We start from the raw sequence: 20,225 nt of genomic DNA, 5'->3' as shown, positions 1-20,225 counted from the left end.
GTTCTCAAGTGAAGAGAATTGCACGGTCGAGTAGATGTGGGTCTGAGGAGGGATTAACATCTTATAAGATTCGAGCTCAGGAGAGGCTGGTTGCCACATCCGATTAGGGAGATCGACAATCTTGGTCAGGCTTAATGAGCACCGCGTTGTATATGATCTAATCCGTACCATTGGAACCTCAAGCCCATCTAATCATATGGACTCGTCCGGCTTGACTTTGACAAGTCAAGTTCCCGAGCCTAAGATGCCAGTAAACTCGTTCTGCCTTTCACTTCGTGACCCTAAGGAACTTATCGAACCTGAGGGCTGTTTCTTCCGAACAGTCCTAATTCTTCCATTGTAAACCCACATAATTTACACCTTCAAATTGATTAGATTCACTTTCACATTTCGTACGACCTATGTATTACTCTTCGGACAATCCGTGATCCATGGTCCAATTGGAAACAATGGTACGTTTAGGCCCATTAGCTGTCACAGTCAGCCCACTGTACTATTATAGGCCCACTCGTACCTTAGAGGTTAAAGGCAACTTTATTTCTAATTCCTAGACTGTTCCAACGTATCCTAAAGTTTTGGTCAATTCCTGCCACCATTGCGCGCCGAGCCAGTAACTAGTTTAGATATGCGGCAAGCAGTTCGAGCCAAGCGATTAACCCCGAAAATTTCTACAGTTCAAAACTAGGCAGATATCCCTTCACCGGAAACCGGATACATCTTGGGCCCTTGAATTTTTTCCTTTTTCGCCTCAAACCTTATCTCATTTTCTGGTATGGAGTATGTTGAAGCTGACGGATATATTGTGGAAGAACGATCCACGAGTCCCATATTCATCATGCCTCTGGCATAGACAACTGCGTCCCGGGAAACGCTTAACTCGAAGCTGTCTCTAAATCTTTGGTATTACACGATACTAATTAACGAGAATACATGGATGAAACCCTTCACGCAGAATTATTGCGAAAATTAAAAACAATAATTGGGCTGCATGGGCCAGTAGGTTCAAATCTGCCAACTAAAAGGTTGGGCCGGTATGGGCCGAGAACGATAGTTAGGCTGACTGCTCAAACCATATATAGAAACACAGTTTCGACCATATGGGAAAATTTTACACACACACACACATATATATAAAGAAGAATCACTGAAACATGCATTTTTTTTTTACCACTTGGTATCTGAAAAAAGTTCCAAACTAATTTAGCTTCAAGCCAACGGTTCACTGATAGATAAAACTCTCTCAATGGCAATTTTTTTTTTTTTACAAAATTCGAACACGAGACCTTGTTTACGAGAAGATATATTAATCCAATTAAACTAAGCAAAAGTTGGTGAATTGGTGAAACACCTTAGACAATAAGCAAAATGTATCCTTTTCTTCTTTGTGAAGGTAGGGAAAGAAGATCATCTCATCATGATATTGTCCGATGGGAATGCATACACACACACACACATATATATATATATAGGGTTCTAGCATATACTCATGTCACATATTTTTTCAATTATTATGTGCATCGACTTTGAGAACCGTTCTGATAATAACCAAGTTTTCAATCGTATCGATAACCTCTGAAATAATTCCTGAGCATTTAACGAGAATTAGAGAATTAAAGAGGGGGAAGAAAATGAAGAAGACTTAGCAAGTCAATTAATGCAAAAGAACATGAAAACGAGAGTTGCTCTCTCATGCTTTGGCTCCTCTCAGAACAGACAAAAATCTTAATTTCTTTTGTAATAGATTAAAAAGTCCAAAGGCATCACGTGTTTTATTGTTTATCTCCGTTCACGCGTATGCTAAACGACACGGATCAAAAGATCCCAATACGTTCACACACCATATATGCATATATATATTTATATATATATACACATATATAATTTTAATTTGACGCGGAATTTATGTTCCCACACACAACTGATGTTAGAGCATATGCAAAATGTGAGAAATACTATGTCTTTGGAGTCTGTGAGGATAGTCCTCAAAGGCTTAGGTGCCATCAACCCTGTCAAGGAAACACTTCGTACTTCAGGGATCTAGTCGTCATTCACTATGTACTTGTCGATATCGACTCAGGAGAGGGTGAAGAATTAATGTAAAAATACTTTTAGGTGGTGATTATAAAATGGCAATGGCATGGTTTAGTTTAATGCTATTTAATTTATTTTATATACGAAGCTGCTATGCCTGGTTTGACATAATTTTTTTACACTTTTTTTTAAAAAAAATCTCTGCAGAAAAAAATAGATTTTTTTAGAGTTAAAAAAGATTTTTATTTAATAATTAATAATTAAAAAAGGAATGATTAGAGGAAAGAAGGAAGTGTGTCACAATGGAAAGGAGAAAGAGGAGAGCGAAACAAGGAGAGGGAATTGTGAAGCTGATAGAGAAAGAATGGGCAGTGGATTGCTAAAAAAATTATGTGAATTGACTAAAATTTTCCCAACTTTCATCTAATTTAATGGTTCATAATTTTCGATTTGTAATATATATATATATATATATAAAGTTATTTTTGTACTTGTATAATGATAAATTTCATTAAGTGGGTCAATAAATAAACCTTAGAACCCTAAAAAAATCTAGAGGAAAATCGTGAAGCTTTTCTACTTTTTGTAATATATAAACTTTTCTTGGAGTAATTCAAGCTCTGAAATCATTCAATCCTACATATAAACTATAAAAATAAACAGTTATTATAAGTGAACATTTGTTTCTCTAAGAATCTTAGCAAGTTAATTAAGTGATATTATTTTGACATACATAATGCATATGAATAAAGATAATGCTACATTATTTTATTTTTCGACAAATTTGATGTATATTTATATTACAGAACAACTCGAAATATGTTTATATACTCATTTGTTACTATACACATTTGTTGATTTTGAGCTAACCTACAACATCGTAAAATTGCTTATATTTTTGACTCTATTGTTTTTCTATATTTTTAATTTGATCTAAGAGAGGATCAATATATGACTGTACAAAGTTATATGCGTATTAAAATGACAAGTAATATACTGATTAAGAGAACTTCTTGTGCTATTCTTCATTATACATCTAATATCGGTTAAAGAAGATGAATTTTTACCAACGTGGGTTAGTTCAAGTAATTCGGCGCTTGTTCCGCTTAAGAAAGGTCTAGTTCGAGTCCTTGTGAATACAGAAAATCCACGTTGGGTGAGCTTTACCCCTTAGTAGACTGACCTGGCTCGACTGGATTAGTCAGGACCCAATTGGACCTCTAAATACCTGGGTTTACACAAAAAAAAAAGATGAATTTTCGTTCATGATTTCAAATCTCTGTCTATATATTTGTAGAAGAAGTCAAGCTTATGATTTTCATATATAGAGGATCAATATATATATATGAATGTTCAAAGTTATATGCGTATAAAAATGATAAGTAATATATTGATTAAGAGAAGTTCTTGGACAAGTCTTCATATACATCTAATATTGGTTAAAGAAGGTAAATTTTAGTTCATGATTTCAAATCTCTGTCTATATAATTGTACGGAGAAGTCAAGCTTATAATTTTCATTTAATTATGTTCAACTACGCAGGCAAATTTGATTCCCAATTAACATATAGTATACAATAAAAAAGTATATATTTGGTCAAATTCAGCAACAACAAAAAAAAAGAGAGTATATATTTGGTAAAAGAATCAGTCATGTTTTGCTTACCAGTATATTTTATTTTTGAGATTTATGGTATTTACAAATTACCGCAAAGAGCCTTTAACATATTTTTCCGAATAAAGGATACAAACTATTTCAACTGAAGAAAAATTATATGAAATTTAAATTTTTGCTGGACGAACTAATTAAGGAAGAGTCTATGCACCCCGCGGTACCTATGTTCATATATTGAAATGATTCCAAGAGATGAGAAATTCGGATATGTCTCGCCACACTAATGGATACATATAACAAATTGGGGCAAGGTTCTTAGCATGGGTTTTGATGAAGAGTCTACATTCAAGAGGTATTGTCCATTTTTTTAATTGCAATTTTTACTATTTTACTCATTTTTAAGAGACGTGTTTCTTGAGAAATAAAGGTGCTCTTGAATCTGATAATTTCTTCAAGGTGAGATTTTTGGTTCCCTAGGCTTTTGATAAGGTTGAACTATTGTGCATGGTGGGTGATGAGGATCATGGGCATGACAATGAGGCTGATGCACATGAGTGTGGAAGTCGAACTCCTGAAGAGGGAGCTGAAGCACAAGATCTTGGAGGCTTGCATGTTCCAAGTGGGCCAATCACACGGGCGAAGGCTAAACAAATCCAACAAGCTATGGAGAGCTTGCTAATGGGCTTTTTGGGCCAAGAGGAGTCCAATTCAATTGGGTCTCCAAAGGCCTTTATTCACTTGACTTGCCATGAGATGCTGAAGATGGAATAAAAGACTGCCAACTATTCTAGATAACCTTTATTTAGTTTCCTCTGTTATTTCTGGCTTTAGGAAACTAAGGATATTCCAGTTGCCTAGTTTGTTAGTTTCCAGTTTCTCCTGCTCTTGAATCTGATAATTTCTTCAAGGTGAGATTTTTGGTTCCCTAGGCTTTTGATAAGGTTGAACTATTGTGCATGGTGGGTGATGAGGATCATGGGCATGACAATGAGGCTGATGCACATGAGCGTGGAAGTCGAACTCCTGAAGAGGGAGCTGAAGCACAAGATCTTGGAGGCTTGCATGTTCCAAGTGGGCCAATCACACGGGCGAAGGCTAAACAAATCCAACAAGCTATGGAGAGCTTGCTAATGGGCTTTTTGGGCCAAGAGGAGTCCAATTCAATTGGGTCTCCAAAGGCCTTTATTCACTTGACTTGCCATGAGATGCTGAAGATGGAATAAAAGACTGCCAACTATTCTAGATAACCTTTATTTAGTTTCCTCTGTTATTTCTGGCTTTAGGAAACTAAGGATATTCCAGTTGCCTAGTTTGTTAGTTTCCAGTTTCTCCTAAGTTTATATAAAGGAGGCTGAGTAGCTGATCAGGACAGATTATTCTGGTATTTTGGTGAGATTTTCTCCTTTGTTCTTCATTGAACTCCTTCGAACGAGCAAGTGTGACAGCTTGTGATTGTTCGGTACACTTTGATATTATTGGTTCTTATTTCTTCATAAACAACGGGTCGATAATCCTTGTCTTGATATTGTTGGTTCTTGTTTCTCTATAAACAACGGGTAAATAATCCTCTTTATCTAAATCTGTGTTTGGCGATCTGGGAATCGATTCAAGTTGGTCGTCGGGTTTCACAATCCTTCGTGAGGTCCGCATCATTTTGGTATCAGAGCAAGGGACGAGGAGCGTGGAAGACTACCACAAGGAGATGGAAATAGCTTTGATTCGGGCAAACATTGAAGAAGATGAAGAGGCAACTATGGCCAGGTTTTTATGTGGTTTGAATCGAGAAATTGCTAATGTGGTGGAGTTGCAACATTATGTGGAGATAGAAGAGATGGTTAGCATGGCCATGAAAGTAGAACGGCAACTCAAGAGAGGGAGACCAGCCAAGCATGAGGGCGGTTCTTATTCATGATCTTCAAATTGGAAGTCGAAATGGGGTGCCAGCTCAAGACCAGTAGAGAAACCCAAATCGAATGCTGAAAAGAGCATGAGCAAGAGTTAAGGGGACAACAAGGAGAGAGGTAACTCTACATCCCAACCTCAAAAGAATAGAGATATCAAATGTTTTCGGTGTTTGGGGTCTGGGCATATTGCTTCTCAATGTCCAAATAAAAAGGCAATGATCATGCTGGATAGTGGGGAAATTGAAACTGAAGAGGAGGAAAGTGATTCAATGCCAACACAAGATGATTCTAGTAGTGATTATGAATATGCTGCTAAGGGGAATGCCTTAGTAATCATGCGAGCACTGAATGTACAAATTAAGGAAGAAGAGAGAGATGATGTGCAAAGGGAAAATATATTCCACACTAGATGCCAAGTGAAGGATCGGGTATGTAGTTTGATCATTGACGGGGGTAGCTGTGTGAATGTGGCTAGTAAATTACTTGTTGACAAGTTGGGATTGCGTACATTGAAGCATCCTAGGCCATATAAGCTGCAATGGTTGAATGAAAGTGGAGAAGTGAAGGTGAACGAGCAAGTTCTGGTTTCCTTTACAATTGAGAGATACAAGGATAAAGTTCTTTGTGATGTAGTGCCCATGCATGCTAGTCATATATTGCTTGGGAGGCCATGGTAGTTCGATAGACATGCAATACATGATGGGTATAAGAATCGATACTCTTTTGTCAATGATGGTAGAAAGGCGACACTTGTTCCATTGACGCCTTATCAGGTGTATGAGGATCAGCTCCGAATCAAGAGGTCAATTTGTGAGAAAAGTGATGTAGAAGCTGAGATTGAAAGAAAAAAAGAGAGTGAGCAAGTGAGAGAGGAAACTGGTAAGACTAGAGAGGAAGAAATTCGAGATAGTAAAAAGAAAGAGAGTTCAGCTATAGATGAGAGGAAAGAGTTAGTTGAGAGGAAAGAGAAAAAAATGAGTTTCTATGCAAAAGAAAGAGAGATCAAGAGTGCATTCAAAGCTAATCGCCCAATGATCTTGTTTGTTTACAAGGAGGCTTATTTTTCTGACCTTAATTATTCTTTGCCAAGTTGTGTTACCTCTCTTTTGCAGGAGTTTGGAGATGTCTTTCCCACGGAGTTACCCAATCGTTTGCCACCAATAAGGGGAATTGAGCATCAAATCGACTTTGTGCCAGGAGCCGCAATTCCGAACCGGCCAGCATATCGAACTAATCCGGAGGAGACAAAGGAACTTCAAAGGCAAGTGGACGAGCTTTTAGCTAAAGGGCATGTGCGTGAGAGCATGAGTCCTTGTGCAGTCCCGGTGTTGCTGGTGCCAAAGAAAGATGGTACTTGGCGAATGTGTGTTGATTGCCGCGCTGTAAACAAAATCACGGTAAAGTATCGACATCCCATTCCTCGATTAGATGACATGTTGGATGAATTGCATGGTTCCACGTTATTTACAAAAATAGACTTGAAAAGTGGATATCATCAGATTAGGATGAAAGAGGGTGATGAGTGGAAAACGGCTTTCAAAACAAAACATGGCTTGTATGAGTGGTTAGTTATGCCATTCGGATTAACTAATGCGCCTAGTACTTTCATGAGGCTCATGAATCATGTTTTGCGTGCTTTCATTGGAAAATTCGTGGTTGTATATTTTGATGATATCTTGGTGTATAGTAAGAGCTTGAAGGATCATATTCATCATTTGCGATGCGTGCTTCAGGCATTGAGACATGAAAAATTATATGCTAACTTGAAGAAATGTACATTTTGCATGGATCGAGTTGTGTTTTTGGGATTTGTTGTTAGTTCCAAGGGTATTCAGGTTGATGAGGAAAAGGTGAAAGCAATTAAGGATTGGCCGATGCCGAAATCCGTAACCGAGGTAAGAAGTTTTCACGGTCTAGCCAGTTTTTATAGGCGATTTGTGCGGGATTTTAGTACTTTGGCTGCTCCATTGACGGAAGTGGTTAAGAAAGATATAGGTTTCAAATGGGGAGTAGAGCAAGAGCAAGCATTTAATTTGATTAAGGAAAGGCTTTGTTCTGCACCCTTATTGGTTTTACCTGATTTTTCGAAAACTTTCGAGATTGAATGTGATGCTTCCGGGATTGGTATAGGTGCTGTTTTGATGCAGGAAAAACGACCGATTGCCTACCTTAGTGAGAAGCTAAATGGAGCCGCTTTGAATTATTCTACATACGACAAGGAACTCTATGCTTTGGTCCGCGCTTTAGAGACATGGCAGCACTACTTGTGGTCGAAGGAATTTGTCATACACACGGACCACGAATCATTGAAGCATTTGAAAGGGCAAAACAAGCTGAATCAGAGACATGCCAAATGGGTCGAATTCATAGAGATGTTTCCCTACGTGATTCAGTACAAACAAGGAAAGGAAAACGTGATAGCTGATGCATTATCACGGAGGTATGTACTTATCTCTACTCTAAATGCTAAATTTCTTGGGTTTGAACATCTTAAGGAGTTGTACATGTAAGATTCTGACTTTGGTGCTATATATAGTGCATGTGAAAAGGCTGCATTTGGTAAGTTCTATAAGCATGACGAATTCTTATTTAGGGAGAATAAGCTATGCATTCCTAACTCTTCTATGCGTGAATTACTTGTGCTTGAGTCGCATGGGGGAGGTCTTATGGGTCATTTCGGGGTGGTTAAGACTTTGGATATTTTGAGAGAACATTTCTTTTGGCCGCATATGAAGAGAGATGTGGAGAGAATTTGCTCTAAATGTATTACTTGTAAGAAGGCGAAATCAACAGTCAAACCCCATGGAATGTATATGCCTTTACCTGCTCCTAATGAGCCTTGGACTGATATATCCATGGATTTCATCCTAGGATTGCCTAGGTCTAATAAAGGACGAGATTCCATTTTCGTAGTTGTTGATCGATTTTCTAAGATGGCTCATTTTATTCCATGTTGCAAAACTGATGATGCCACACATATTGTTGATTTATTCTTTAGGGAGGTAGTGCGATTGCATGGGATACCTAAGACCATAGTTAGTGATCGGGATGCTAAGTTCTTGAGTCATTTTTGGCGCGTCCTGTGGGGAAAGTTAGGAACTAAATTGTTATTTTCAACTACTTGTCATCCCCAAACGGATGGGCAAACCGAGGTGGTTAATAGGACATTGTCCACTCTTCTTCGTACAGTCATAAAAAGGAATTTGAAATCTAGGGAAGATTGCATACCGTTTATTGAGTTTACTTATAATCGTACAGTACACTCTTCTACTAACTTCTCACCATTTCAAATTGTGTATGGTTTTAATCCATTAACACCTTTGAATCTAATCCCTTTGCCTATAAGTGAGATTTCTAGTCTTGACGGGAAGAAAAAGGCAGATATGGTGAAAAAGATTCATGAAGAAGCGAGGCAACATATCTTGAAGAAAAATAAACAATATGCTGAATGTGCCAACAAGGGACGGAAGAAAGTGATTTTTGAACCAGGAGATTGGGTGTGGGTTCATATGAGGAAGGAAAGTTTTCCAAACTAACGGAAATCCAAATTGAGTCCACGAGGAATTGGACCATTCCAAGTCGTAGCCAAGATAAATGATAATGCCTACAAAATAGATTTACCAGGTGAGTATAATGTTAGCCCAACTTTTAATGTTTCTAATCTTTCTTCGATTGATGTAGGTTTCGATTCGAGGACGAATCCTTTTGAAGAGCGGGAGAATGATGAGGATCATGGGCATGACAATGAGGCTGATGCACATGAGCTTGGAAGTCGGACTCCCGAAGAGGGAGCTGAAGCACAAGATCTTGGAGGCTTGCATGTTCCGAGTGGGCCAATCACACGGGCGAAGGCCAAACAAATCCAACAAGCTATGGAGAGCTTGCTGATGGGCTTTTTGGGCCAAGAGGAGTCCAATTCAATTGGGTCTCCAAAGGTCTTTATTCACTTGACTTGCCATGAGATGCTGAAGATGGAATAAAAGACTGCCAACTATTCTAGATAACCTTTATTTAGTTTCCTCTGTTATTTCTGGCTTTAGGAAACTAAGGATATTCCAGTTGCCTAGTTTGTTAGTTTCCAGTTTCTCCTAAGCTTATATAAAGGAGGCTGAGTAGCTGATCAGGGCAGATTATTCTGGTATTTTGGTGAGATTTTCTTCTTTGTTCTTCATTGAACTCCTTCGAACGAGCAAGTGTGACAGCTTGTGATTGTTCGGTACACTTTGATATTATTGGTTCTTGTTTCTTCATAAACAACGGATCGATAATCCTTATCTTGATATTGTTGGTTCTTGTTTCTCTATAAACAACGGGTCAATAATCCTCTTTATCTAAATCTGTGTTTGGTGATCTGGGAATCGATTCAAGTTGGTCGTCGGGTTTCACAATCCTTCGTGAGGTCCGCATCAGTAGGCCTAAAATTAATTAACAGAGAGACTCATCAAATGGGTAGCCTCTGATTCTTGATATAATTTTACGGTTTTATTCGTGATATGCGTCTATTGGGAACAAAAAATATACTTGATTCTTGATACGCGTTGTAAATTTATCAACCCCTACTTCTTCCACACGAGGGACTCTTGGTACCGATTAGATTTTAATATAGGTTTTTTTATACTTAATCTAATTATAACCTCAACAATGAATACTAATTGTCTGTGATTAATGTTATATATATATATATATCTTTTTTCGGTGGATTAATATTATATATATCTTTAATCAAATCAAACTAACTGGCTAGTGCGCCCATGCGTGAAACATGTACACACTTATGATATAATAATTGTAATTAAAATAACAAGGAAAAGTAATTAATGCGGTTAGTTGAGCTGGATAAGCATGCAACATCAAGTGAGGATAAAAAATTTGATTGGAGTAATTAAAGAGCAAAATAGCCTCTGCTATATGGATGCATCCGTGCTAAGGATATGCAACCACTTCTTGTATTATATTTCCTTAGACAAATTAAACACTACACTATATTTTTTTGGGTGAATAAACACCACACTTAAACGTACTAATTCGAATTCCATATATTCGCTTCAATATATACTTTTAAAAAGGAAGAAAAAAAAGGGTGCAATTATTCTGATAGGTATTTTTCATTCATAATCATTTTTTTTACCTGTATAACTTCTATTATACTTTTCTCTATGGCATACAATAAAATAATTTCTTTTTGTAATTGATTATTTCAAATAAAATTAAGAAAAATGTAATGAAGTGATTTGCATACTCTGTGGAAATAAGGGTCTTGAGTTCAAATCCGGTAAATTGAAGGAATTAAAATGCAAATATATATATATATATCTTATCGTATGAAAATGTGGAAATTATATACCTATATATATTTATATTTGCACCTATATCTATGCGTAAGTTTTTATGGGATTTTTATTATAGGTCATTATTTGTCCACTCACAATAAAAGGAATATATTATAATATATATTTTATTATATCTATCCAAATTATATAATATAATATAAATATTATTTTGTGTATGTGTATATGTGATAGTGTGAGAATCTCGTGAGGTCTGCATGCATACAAGGACGTGCCAAATTGCATGAATAACGTGGCGATTCTGTTCGCATGCAAATGCCGCTGGCCATGCATCTTCATCTCTTGATCACTTTTAGTTTAATATTTCACCCCACTTTTTCCTTGTTTTTCCCGTGTCCCTTGTTTTTTTTCCATTAATTGCCCATGCAGCATTTACATTTACTCCTATATAGCTTATATTTTTCTATAATAATATAATATATACATGTATAAACAGATAATAATAAGTCATTTCGATTTCCTATCCCATAGCTCTTCTCTCAAACGCATCAAGAAGAAGATGGTCTATACAAAATTAGGGAGTGGAAGAGACCTGGAAGAGGTACCTAATTACAGATTTGCAATCTTCTAGATAATTATTGCATAAAATCCTTTTTTCGGTTTATTTTCTTTTTTTTTTTCGGTTTATGCATAATAAAACCCATTTAGATCTAGCAGTTTTTGTGTGATGTACTTCTATATAAGGCAACTTCCTTGATTGAGAAGCTCTATGTCCAACATGCCCAATTTGAAGGGGAGATCAAATCAGCAACCTTGATCTGTGAATTACGCCTCCTCTATAGCTTATGCGTAGACATCATATTAATTCAGAAATCATAACTTGATGCGGCCTTGGCATAATTTTTTTCTTTTTATTACGTTCTATCAGGGAGAAATTATTACATAATCTATAAGAATAACTGTTTGTCTTAGGTAATCTGGTGGAAATTTACATTGCGTTCAGTAACGAAATTAAGTTTGATTTGAGGAGATGAAGAAAAAAGTAGTTCGGAAAAATATGTTAGAGAATTTGAAAAAAAAAATAAAAAAGTAATGATTGTGTTATTCAATTGATGAAAAAGTCAAGTAAAATTAAGTTAAATTTGATTATATAAATCACAAATCGTTAGTTTCCATTTACTATTTGTTAGCCCATCTAAAAGTTCTATTTGTTATTGGCTTAAGGCGAACACTCACTAGATAATTTCTCTCTTTTCTTTTCTTTTTTTGTCGGTATATATAAAATACATATATTTTCTGACAAAAAAGAAATATACATAATTTTATAATAAAGTATATCAGGCCAAAGAGTCTGCCATAGATTAATTAATTAAGGAAAACTGAATTAAGCTTCTAGAAAACAAAAAAATTTCTGACAGATAATTTAGTTTCAACTTATAACGTAATGCATATCAAATCTTTCGGTAATTAGAAAAATACCCAAAAGAAGAATCTTTTGAAGAAAAAAGTCTCGATGGCTATTACTGACACTTTCGGGTATATATTTCATCATTTTTTTTTGGGTGCGTAAGACTTTTTCTTTTCGGAGGAATATATTTCATTGATTCTTTACACAGTGGAGAATTACGACGCACGTGGAAATTGAGAAAAGGATTATGATTAAAATGGAATAATTATAGTAATTATCCTTAAAAATAATTTCTTCTTATTCCTTTCACTAATTCACCTTTCATTGTTCTTGAGAAAAAAAAAAAACAAAAGGAAAGAAAAGAACTTTCTTTTGCGTGAAAATCGTGGACCGACTGAATATTAAAACGTACATATCGAAACACTAATAGGTGGCTTTTATTGTGGTGGATAACTAAATAAATACCATTACGAGATGTAATTCAGATAGGTTTGTTCTATTCATGGGTTAATTTGCATAAATTTATTGCTTTATTTTGGGGGTAATTTTTTTCTTTTGGGTAAGTTTTTGGGGGTAAATTTAATATATTTATTTTGTTGACATTTACACAAATAAGATCATTATATGTACCTTCCTTGGGTCCTTCCAAGAGAGCTTCGAAATTCCCACGACTTTTGTCGTCCCCAACTTGGATTTTTTATATACTCCACATATATGTTCATATATATATATATATGTGTGTGTGTGTGTGTGTAGGATTTCTAATTAAGTAGAGTCGACAGATAAGTAATCTACAAAATCATAATAAGTCAACAGATAGATACGTAACACTTCTTCTTCTTCAAAAATGTAGAAATAATTTGGATACGTGTCCAATCCATGACCTTATAAGTTATTAACCTATAGAGCCAAATCCATTTATATATTTAAGTTTCTTTTATTAATTGTATTAGGTCGATTCAATTTTAATATTTTTATTTTACAGTATTTGTGATAATCACATGTTCTTTAATGATCAATCTTTCTTATGAAGTTTTGGGTGATGCTATCATGGGTGGTTAAAAAAAAACTATCATGGTTTTTTTCTTTTCAACCGTTAGATCAAATTATATAAGATCCAGACTGTACACGTGTCCAAATTCTTTTTACCCAAAGATTCACCCTCTCAATATTTGACTTTCAATATTTTTAACTATTCATATTCTCGATAACGCCCGGTCTTGCTGTGAACGGCTCGAATCTAATTTGATATAAAACCAGACGAAATCTACTGGTTCTATCAAATAAAGAACAATTTAATTTATTAAAAAAGAAAGCAAAAATAATAAATTTTATATTAAACAAATTTTCATCTCCGTATATGTTCCTCGATCAATTTCATCGTCATAGCATAGAGAGAGAGAGTCTGGTTCTTGCAAGTTGAGAAAGGATGGGGGTTCCGATCATGAGCTTCATTCAATCGGAGAGGAGAGGAAACAACAAATCAGATTGTTCAGAGAAAGACATCATTTGGCAGGGTTCCAAATGAAAACTGAGAGTCATTCATCTCTGTCACCTATCCCATGAAACAAAATCGATCTCATCTCTCGCAGACTTGTAAAACTCGAGCCTTTCTGCCGAGCTACACATGAGAGAGATTAAACCTTGGGGATTGGTGGGTTGATTTGATTTTTTTGTCGATGGAAATGGGTATGGGATATTAAAATTTGTTTAAATTTTAATTTATTTTTTTCTTTTTATTTTGTTTAATAATTAAACCTAGATATCATTCGGTTTAATGTCAAATCAGATTCAAGACGTTCACGGGCGCAACCAGGTATCGTTGAGAAAACGCATAGTCGGAAATATCAAAAGTTAAAAATAGAGGCATGAATCTTCATATAAAAAGAATTTAGACACTTGTACGGTCTGGATTTTACCTAATTTGATCTAATGGCTAAAAAGAAAATAATCACGGCGATTTTTTTTTGGTTGCCAATGGTGATAGAATCCCATATAAAGTTTTTATTAGATGATTTAGTGTACCTAATAATTTTTGTTTAATTTGTGATTGGTCAAATCTAGTGTCATTCATATGCCCGAACCGACAAATTATTTGAGTAATTTGCTTCCAATATTTGAGTGGCTATTTTTCCGTTTGTGCGTGTAAAAAGTCAACGGCACTTTAATTTAAGATATATAAATAAGAATATACAGTATCAAAGGGGTACATAACAGTCAATATTGTTACTTAATTTCAAATTAGATATTCAGTGGGATTATTGATACTCATTTATTAGATATTAAAATTTTTATTTCATAAACCTCTTTTATAACAAAAAAAAAGCATACACAACAAATATATGAAATTAGTTAATTATTTTGCCGACCAGGATTAGTCTCAAAATTGGTAAAACATATAGCAAAAGCTCGATTTGCTTTTTCTTTCCCCACAAAAATTAATTTAGGGCATGATCTTCACATAGTCCATCTTCCCCTAGTTAATTAAAAATACATAGAAAAGATGATGTCTCAAAAGAATCTTGATGTTAATAAAATGAGAAGAAAAGCCCTTTCTTATTGGCTTAGTTAGAATGAGGTCGACCATTCAACTACTAATGTGATAAATAAACAAGAGACATTTTTCGCCTCAAAAAAGTTTACTGACTCACTAAAGTATTGATTATAATTTTATCAACGTTCAAGGGCATTGCGAGTGATTCATAGAATTCAGCGGAATTTTGTTTCTTTTTTGATAATAATGAAACTCATTTCATAAATTGTCAGTAAAAGAATTAAGTTTCAAATCATATCGTGCATTTCTTTTCAGATTATTTATCTTCCTTAACAATTGATCTTATGAAAAAAAAAATCGTCGATCAGAGTAACCAAGAGGAGTATTGTAGTGGAACCCATCTTGACATGAAATCAGGAGAGTTTTGCGTTTGATTATGGCTAGTTCTTTCGTTTTTTTTTTTGAAAAAAAGACAAAAATCTCCCTTATAATTTGGGATTGAGACAAATTGCACTATGTTTTTTTTTTGGATAATTAGCCTCATGTGGTTTGTTCTGTTAGACATAGGGGTTACGGCGTTAATTTTTTTTCATTTTTAATCCTCAATCTTTAACCTTTTAATCATTTTGGTTATATTTTTTTTTCTTTTATCATTCATATCCTAAACTTTTCATTTTATTTCATTTTAATCCAACAAAGAAAATCGAAAGGGAAGGGAGGTTGGGACCGCCAATCGACGACCCCAACCCCTCCATCGGGGTCACCGGTGCCCACAGAGGATGCCGGCAACCTCGGTAGAGGGGTCAGGGTCGCCAATTAGCGGCCCCGACCCCGAATCTATCGGGGACTCCAAGTCGGAGGTCCCCGACCCCTCTACCGGGGTCGCCAACGTCTTCTGTGGGCGCTCGTAACCTCGGTGGAGGAGTCGGGGTCGCCGATTGGCGGCCCTGACCTCGAATCGACCGAGGATCTTGACACCTTCATCGAGGTCGCCGGTGTCCACAGAAATCGCCAATTGGCGGCCTCGACCCCGATTCCCTTTCGATTTTCTTTGTTGGACTAAAATGAAACAAAATAAAAAGTTTAGGATATGAATGATAAAAGAAAAATATTTATAATCAAAATGATTAAAAAGTTAAAGATTGAGGGCTGAAAATGAAAAAAAAAGTTAACGCCGTAATCCCCTATGTCTAACGGAGCAAACCACAAGGGAGCTAATTGTCTCAAATAAAAGAACATGGTGCGATTTGTCACAACCTCAAACCACAAGGGGGATTTTGGTCTTTTTCCTTCTTTTTTTTTAAAAAATTTCCTTTGCTATCTTTTTATCAGGCTCGTGAATCCTCTAATAATTAGAAAAAAAAAGCATATAAGTATAGCAATTTTCTTTTTATTATGAGAGAGATCCGAAAACCTAGTTAATGAAATAGAAATCATAATAATTAATAAAGGGACACAGATAATTTCACTAGGTATCAAACATGAAATCTTTTTATTATCAGGTGAGAGTCTTCACCATTACGCTACGCCCTAATTTTGATGAGCATAGAAAATTTATAATAATCCAATGAATTTCATATTGGCTCTTATAATGGTTTCAATTCGAAATAATTTCCTCAACTATCTCCACTTATTATCATTTTCCATAGAATAAACAAAATAAAATTGCACAAATGATTTCACCATGAGTATCCAATATGAAACCTCTTCATTATCAGATAATAATGTTCACTGTTTGATAATCAGAATCTCATCTTGTCAAGGTTTATGAAGTAAACCCACACTGATTATTATGCATATATAAAAGACAATCATAGTAGAATCATGCCAAACAAGCATCCTCTTTTTTTTTTCATTTTTTTAATAACAGCTGTTTTATTGAAGCCTATGATTCATCTCTTTTGTTTTTTTAATTGATTTTTCCACACCCATATGACATGAATAACAGCCAAAAGGGGACAAATATGGTTGTGGTTAATTTGTAATTATGATTTATTCTTTTGACAATTGATTATCAGCGAATGTCGTTGTGATCTGTTCTCTGCTGTTACCATCTGTTTCTTTTAGAGCAAAAGGAAGTTCGAGTTCGTTAATTTTCTCGGGATATAATGGGATAAGCAAAGTCGATCACGGCACCGGAAAAATATATTAAGCACTCGTCTCGATCCCTTTTAGAGCCCTATCATCCATGAATTTTTATATATGGTTTGAATTGCATATCGCGGTCGATTAAACTGCATGTGTATTTTGTTCTTATGCTATCGGGCCGATTTTTACGACAACGACGTGGGAAAAAAGAAAGATGGGAGTCCCCCCAAATTGACAAATCAACAAGCAAGACGACAGGAAGAAACAGAACCACAAGTGAACATTAACAACACAAAAATATTTTTTTATTATATTTTCAATCCCGACACTAATTTCACGTTTTCAATCACGTCCCTTTCTTTGTTCAGCGGTCAGCCTTCCCACTAACTCCCGACTCTTCTTTTAACTGCCGCTCTCATCCGTTCATTTCAACATCTTCCTCCCAACGGAAAGCCTCTCCCTCTCTATAACACAAGATTATATTTATTTCATCGCACTGCAATCATAGGATCAGCCTCGAGATCAAAGCCAAAGGGAAGTTCCTGGAGACATGAGCACCCTCCAGCAGGACTGGCCCGAGCCAGTGGTACGCGTCCAGTCGCTATCCAACAGTGACATATCAAAAGTCCCTAACCGTTATGTCAAGCCCATGTCAGACCGGCCCTCAGTGGGGTCCTCCTTCCCTGACGGGGTGAACATCCCAATCATCGACCTCGGTGGGTTCACAGGCCGGGATGATGGGGCTGACGACATAATTCGTCGGGTCTCCGAGGCCTGCCGGGAGTGGGGCTTCTTCCAGGTAGTGAACCACGGGGTGAGCCCCGAGCTGATGGACCAGGCCCGTGAGGTGTGGCGAGAGTTCTTCCACCTGCCCATGGAGCTCAAGCAGGCCTATGCAAACTCCCCGAAGACCTACGAAGGGTACGGGAGCCGGCTCGGGGTAGAGAAGGGCGCCATTCTTGATTGGAGCGATTACTACTTCCTTCACTACCTGCCCCTCTGCCTCAAGGACTACAACAAATGGCCTGCTCTTCCCGCCTCCTGCAGGTGATTGACAAGTAACCGAATTAACTACCTTTTGAAAAAGTTACTGTTTAACCGTGGAAAAATTTCCGAGTTATGCTTAAAATTCTTTGAACGATGCTTCCAGGGAAGTGATCAACGAGTACGGGAAGCAGCTCGTGATGCTTGCAGGGAGGCTCATGAAGATTCTATCGGTGAACCTCGGCCTCGGAGAAGATTACCTCCAGAATGCGTTCGGGGGAGAGGACATCGGTGCGTGCCTAAGGGTCAATTTCTACCCCAAGTGCCCACAGCCCGACTTGACGCTCGGCCTCTCATCCCACTCGGACCCAGGTGGCATGACCCTTCTCCTCCCTGACAACCACGTCCCCGGACTCCAGGTCCGGAAGGATGGGAACTGGATAACAGTGAAGCCCGCACCCCACGCATTCATCGTCAACATCGGGGATCAAATTCAGGTGATTTGATTCTCTTGCGTCCTATCTTTATATTAAGACATGTTTGACTGAGAATTGTCTATGAACCCTCTGATTCCTGCCTTATCAAGCAAACAAAAACAAAATACTCTGTTTTCTCAAATTTATATCCGGTTAAAATATCTATCATTGGCTAAGTTGCCTTTTTTTTTTCCCTCCTTTTTTGGATGTACATTGAATAATTTGATTGGTTGTTATTTTATGAATGAGGAGGACAAGGATAATCTAAGGAAAGATCCTATCAAATGCCAATTTATCTATGCAAAATCTAACTGAAAATTTGTCTTATGTTAGGAGATTCTATTAGGAGTGCATGTGTCCAGTTTTGTTCAGCTTAGTTTGTTTGAATCGTCGTCTGTTCTGTTAAAAAAAAAAAAAAAGATTGCGGGTTTAAAGCTACAAATTAAATAACATATCAAGTGGGTTTGTTCCAATCCTATCAAATTTACAAAATAAAAAACAAATCATTGAAAATAAATAATGACCAAAATTTGGATAATATAAGCTGGTAAGATCCTAGAATGACAATGTTAGTACTGATCACAATTCAATGTTGCTTTCTTGCCAAGGGGTCTCCCCAGGTGGTCTTTCAATCCTATGCATTCGAAGTGAAGGTGCCAGAATATCATTGGCTATTTGGCATATATTTTGGTCGTTTTCCTAGTAAAAAATTTGCATTATTAAGTTTGTGCGATCTCGTCATTTAAAAGGTTAAAAAAAAGCCACATTAATTAAGTGCCGACTTAAGTGATGATGTTGTACTTGTTGCCAATTTTTAACTTCAGTTTCTTTTTTTTCATTTTTGAAGATTTTAAGCAACGCGATATACAAGAGCGTCGAGCACAGGGTGATCGTTAACTCATCCAAGGAGCGGGTCTCTTTAGCATTTTTTTACAACCCGAAGAGCGACATACCGATCGGACCTGCAAAGGAACTCGTGACGCCAGGGAATCCAGCACCGTACACCCCCATGACGTTTGACCAGTACCGCCTCTTCATACGGACGATGGGCCCCCAGGGGAAGTCTCATGTGGATTCGTTAATGTCTCCTAGATGATTTAGGATACATAAGATTTATGACGATAACCCGTATGGTCGATGAACAGTACGCTTAGATCCATCCCATGTAAAATACGTAGCAGTTCCTACTGTTACATGAGATTTAAAAAAGAAAAAAGAAAAAAAAAGGAGCACGGTGAACAGAGAAAAGTGGATATTAAATAATTAGTTAATGAAAATTTGCAATTTGAGATCGTATCTTTCAATCTAATTGATTGCCTTCTGAATGTTTGTGGAGGGGCTCCCATGGATTCCTCTTTCCTTTTTTTTTTTTTTTGGTCATATATAATTTTCCCATATGGCCGACCGTTGATTAAGGCAAACTAGTGACTCACAACTACATGGGAATGTGTCAGTGTTCCATGGAATGCGAACAAAGATTCCATCAATATGATTAGATTCATCTGTATCCATCTTAATTTAAAAAGCTTTGTGGTTTCTTTAATAGACTTGTTTTGACCCGTTATAACTCCTTTGATTAGCTTTGGTGAAATATATACATCACAAAAAGTTGATTTAATAATGTACATAGTCAAAAGATTATTCTTCTAAAGGGATAGGATAGGATAATTTTTCATTTTGATCCCATCAACAAATTGAACTAGAAACAGAACTTTTAAATGATTATTAGAAAATACTTTTTTATACAACTAGCCGAACAATATCGCCATCGATACGTAAATTGGATGAAAATGTCACAAGTTATAGTCCTACTATGAATCTGGGAATGAACGAATTTGGAACAATAACACGAATTCCTAAAATGTATGTCAGTGTTCCATAGAATACGAAGAAAGGATCTATCAACATGACCAGATTGATTTTGTACCTATTTTAATC

General features: G+C 36.4%; 1 protein-coding gene across 1 annotated transcript; it reads left to right on the top strand.

Moving 5' to 3' along the window:
• Positions 1–17,248: 17,248 nt before the first annotated feature.
• Positions 17,249–19,596, top strand: LOC116197734 (probable 2-oxoglutarate-dependent dioxygenase At5g05600). Its single transcript, XM_031527962.1, has 3 exons — positions 17,249–17,874; positions 17,978–18,308; positions 19,135–19,596. Exons 1-3 carry the CDS (start codon positions 17,378–17,380, stop codon positions 19,381–19,383), a joined length of 1,077 nt encoding a protein of 358 aa, XP_031383822.1. The 5' UTR covers positions 17,249–17,377; the 3' UTR covers positions 19,384–19,596.
• Positions 19,597–20,225: the final 629 nt, after the last annotated feature.

Source organism: Punica granatum, chromosome 2 (assembly GCF_007655135.1).
Source record: "Punica granatum isolate Tunisia-2019 chromosome 2, ASM765513v2, whole genome shotgun sequence".
Taxonomy (NCBI): domain Eukaryota; kingdom Viridiplantae; phylum Streptophyta; class Magnoliopsida; order Myrtales; family Lythraceae; genus Punica; species Punica granatum.
This window is presented reverse-complemented; position numbering and strand designations above follow the sequence as displayed.

Coding starts and splice junctions, on each gene's coding strand:
- LOC116197734 (XM_031527962.1), top strand. CDS start 17,378: ATGAGCACCCTCCAGCAGGACTGGCCCGAGCCAGTGGTACGCGTCCAG. Junction 17,875..17,977: donor GCTCTTCCCGCCTCCTGCAG/GTGATTGACAAG, acceptor CGATGCTTCCAG/GGAAGTGATCAACGAGTACG. Junction 18,309..19,134: donor ACATCGGGGATCAAATTCAG/GTGATTTGATTC, acceptor TCATTTTTGAAG/ATTTTAAGCAACGCGATATA.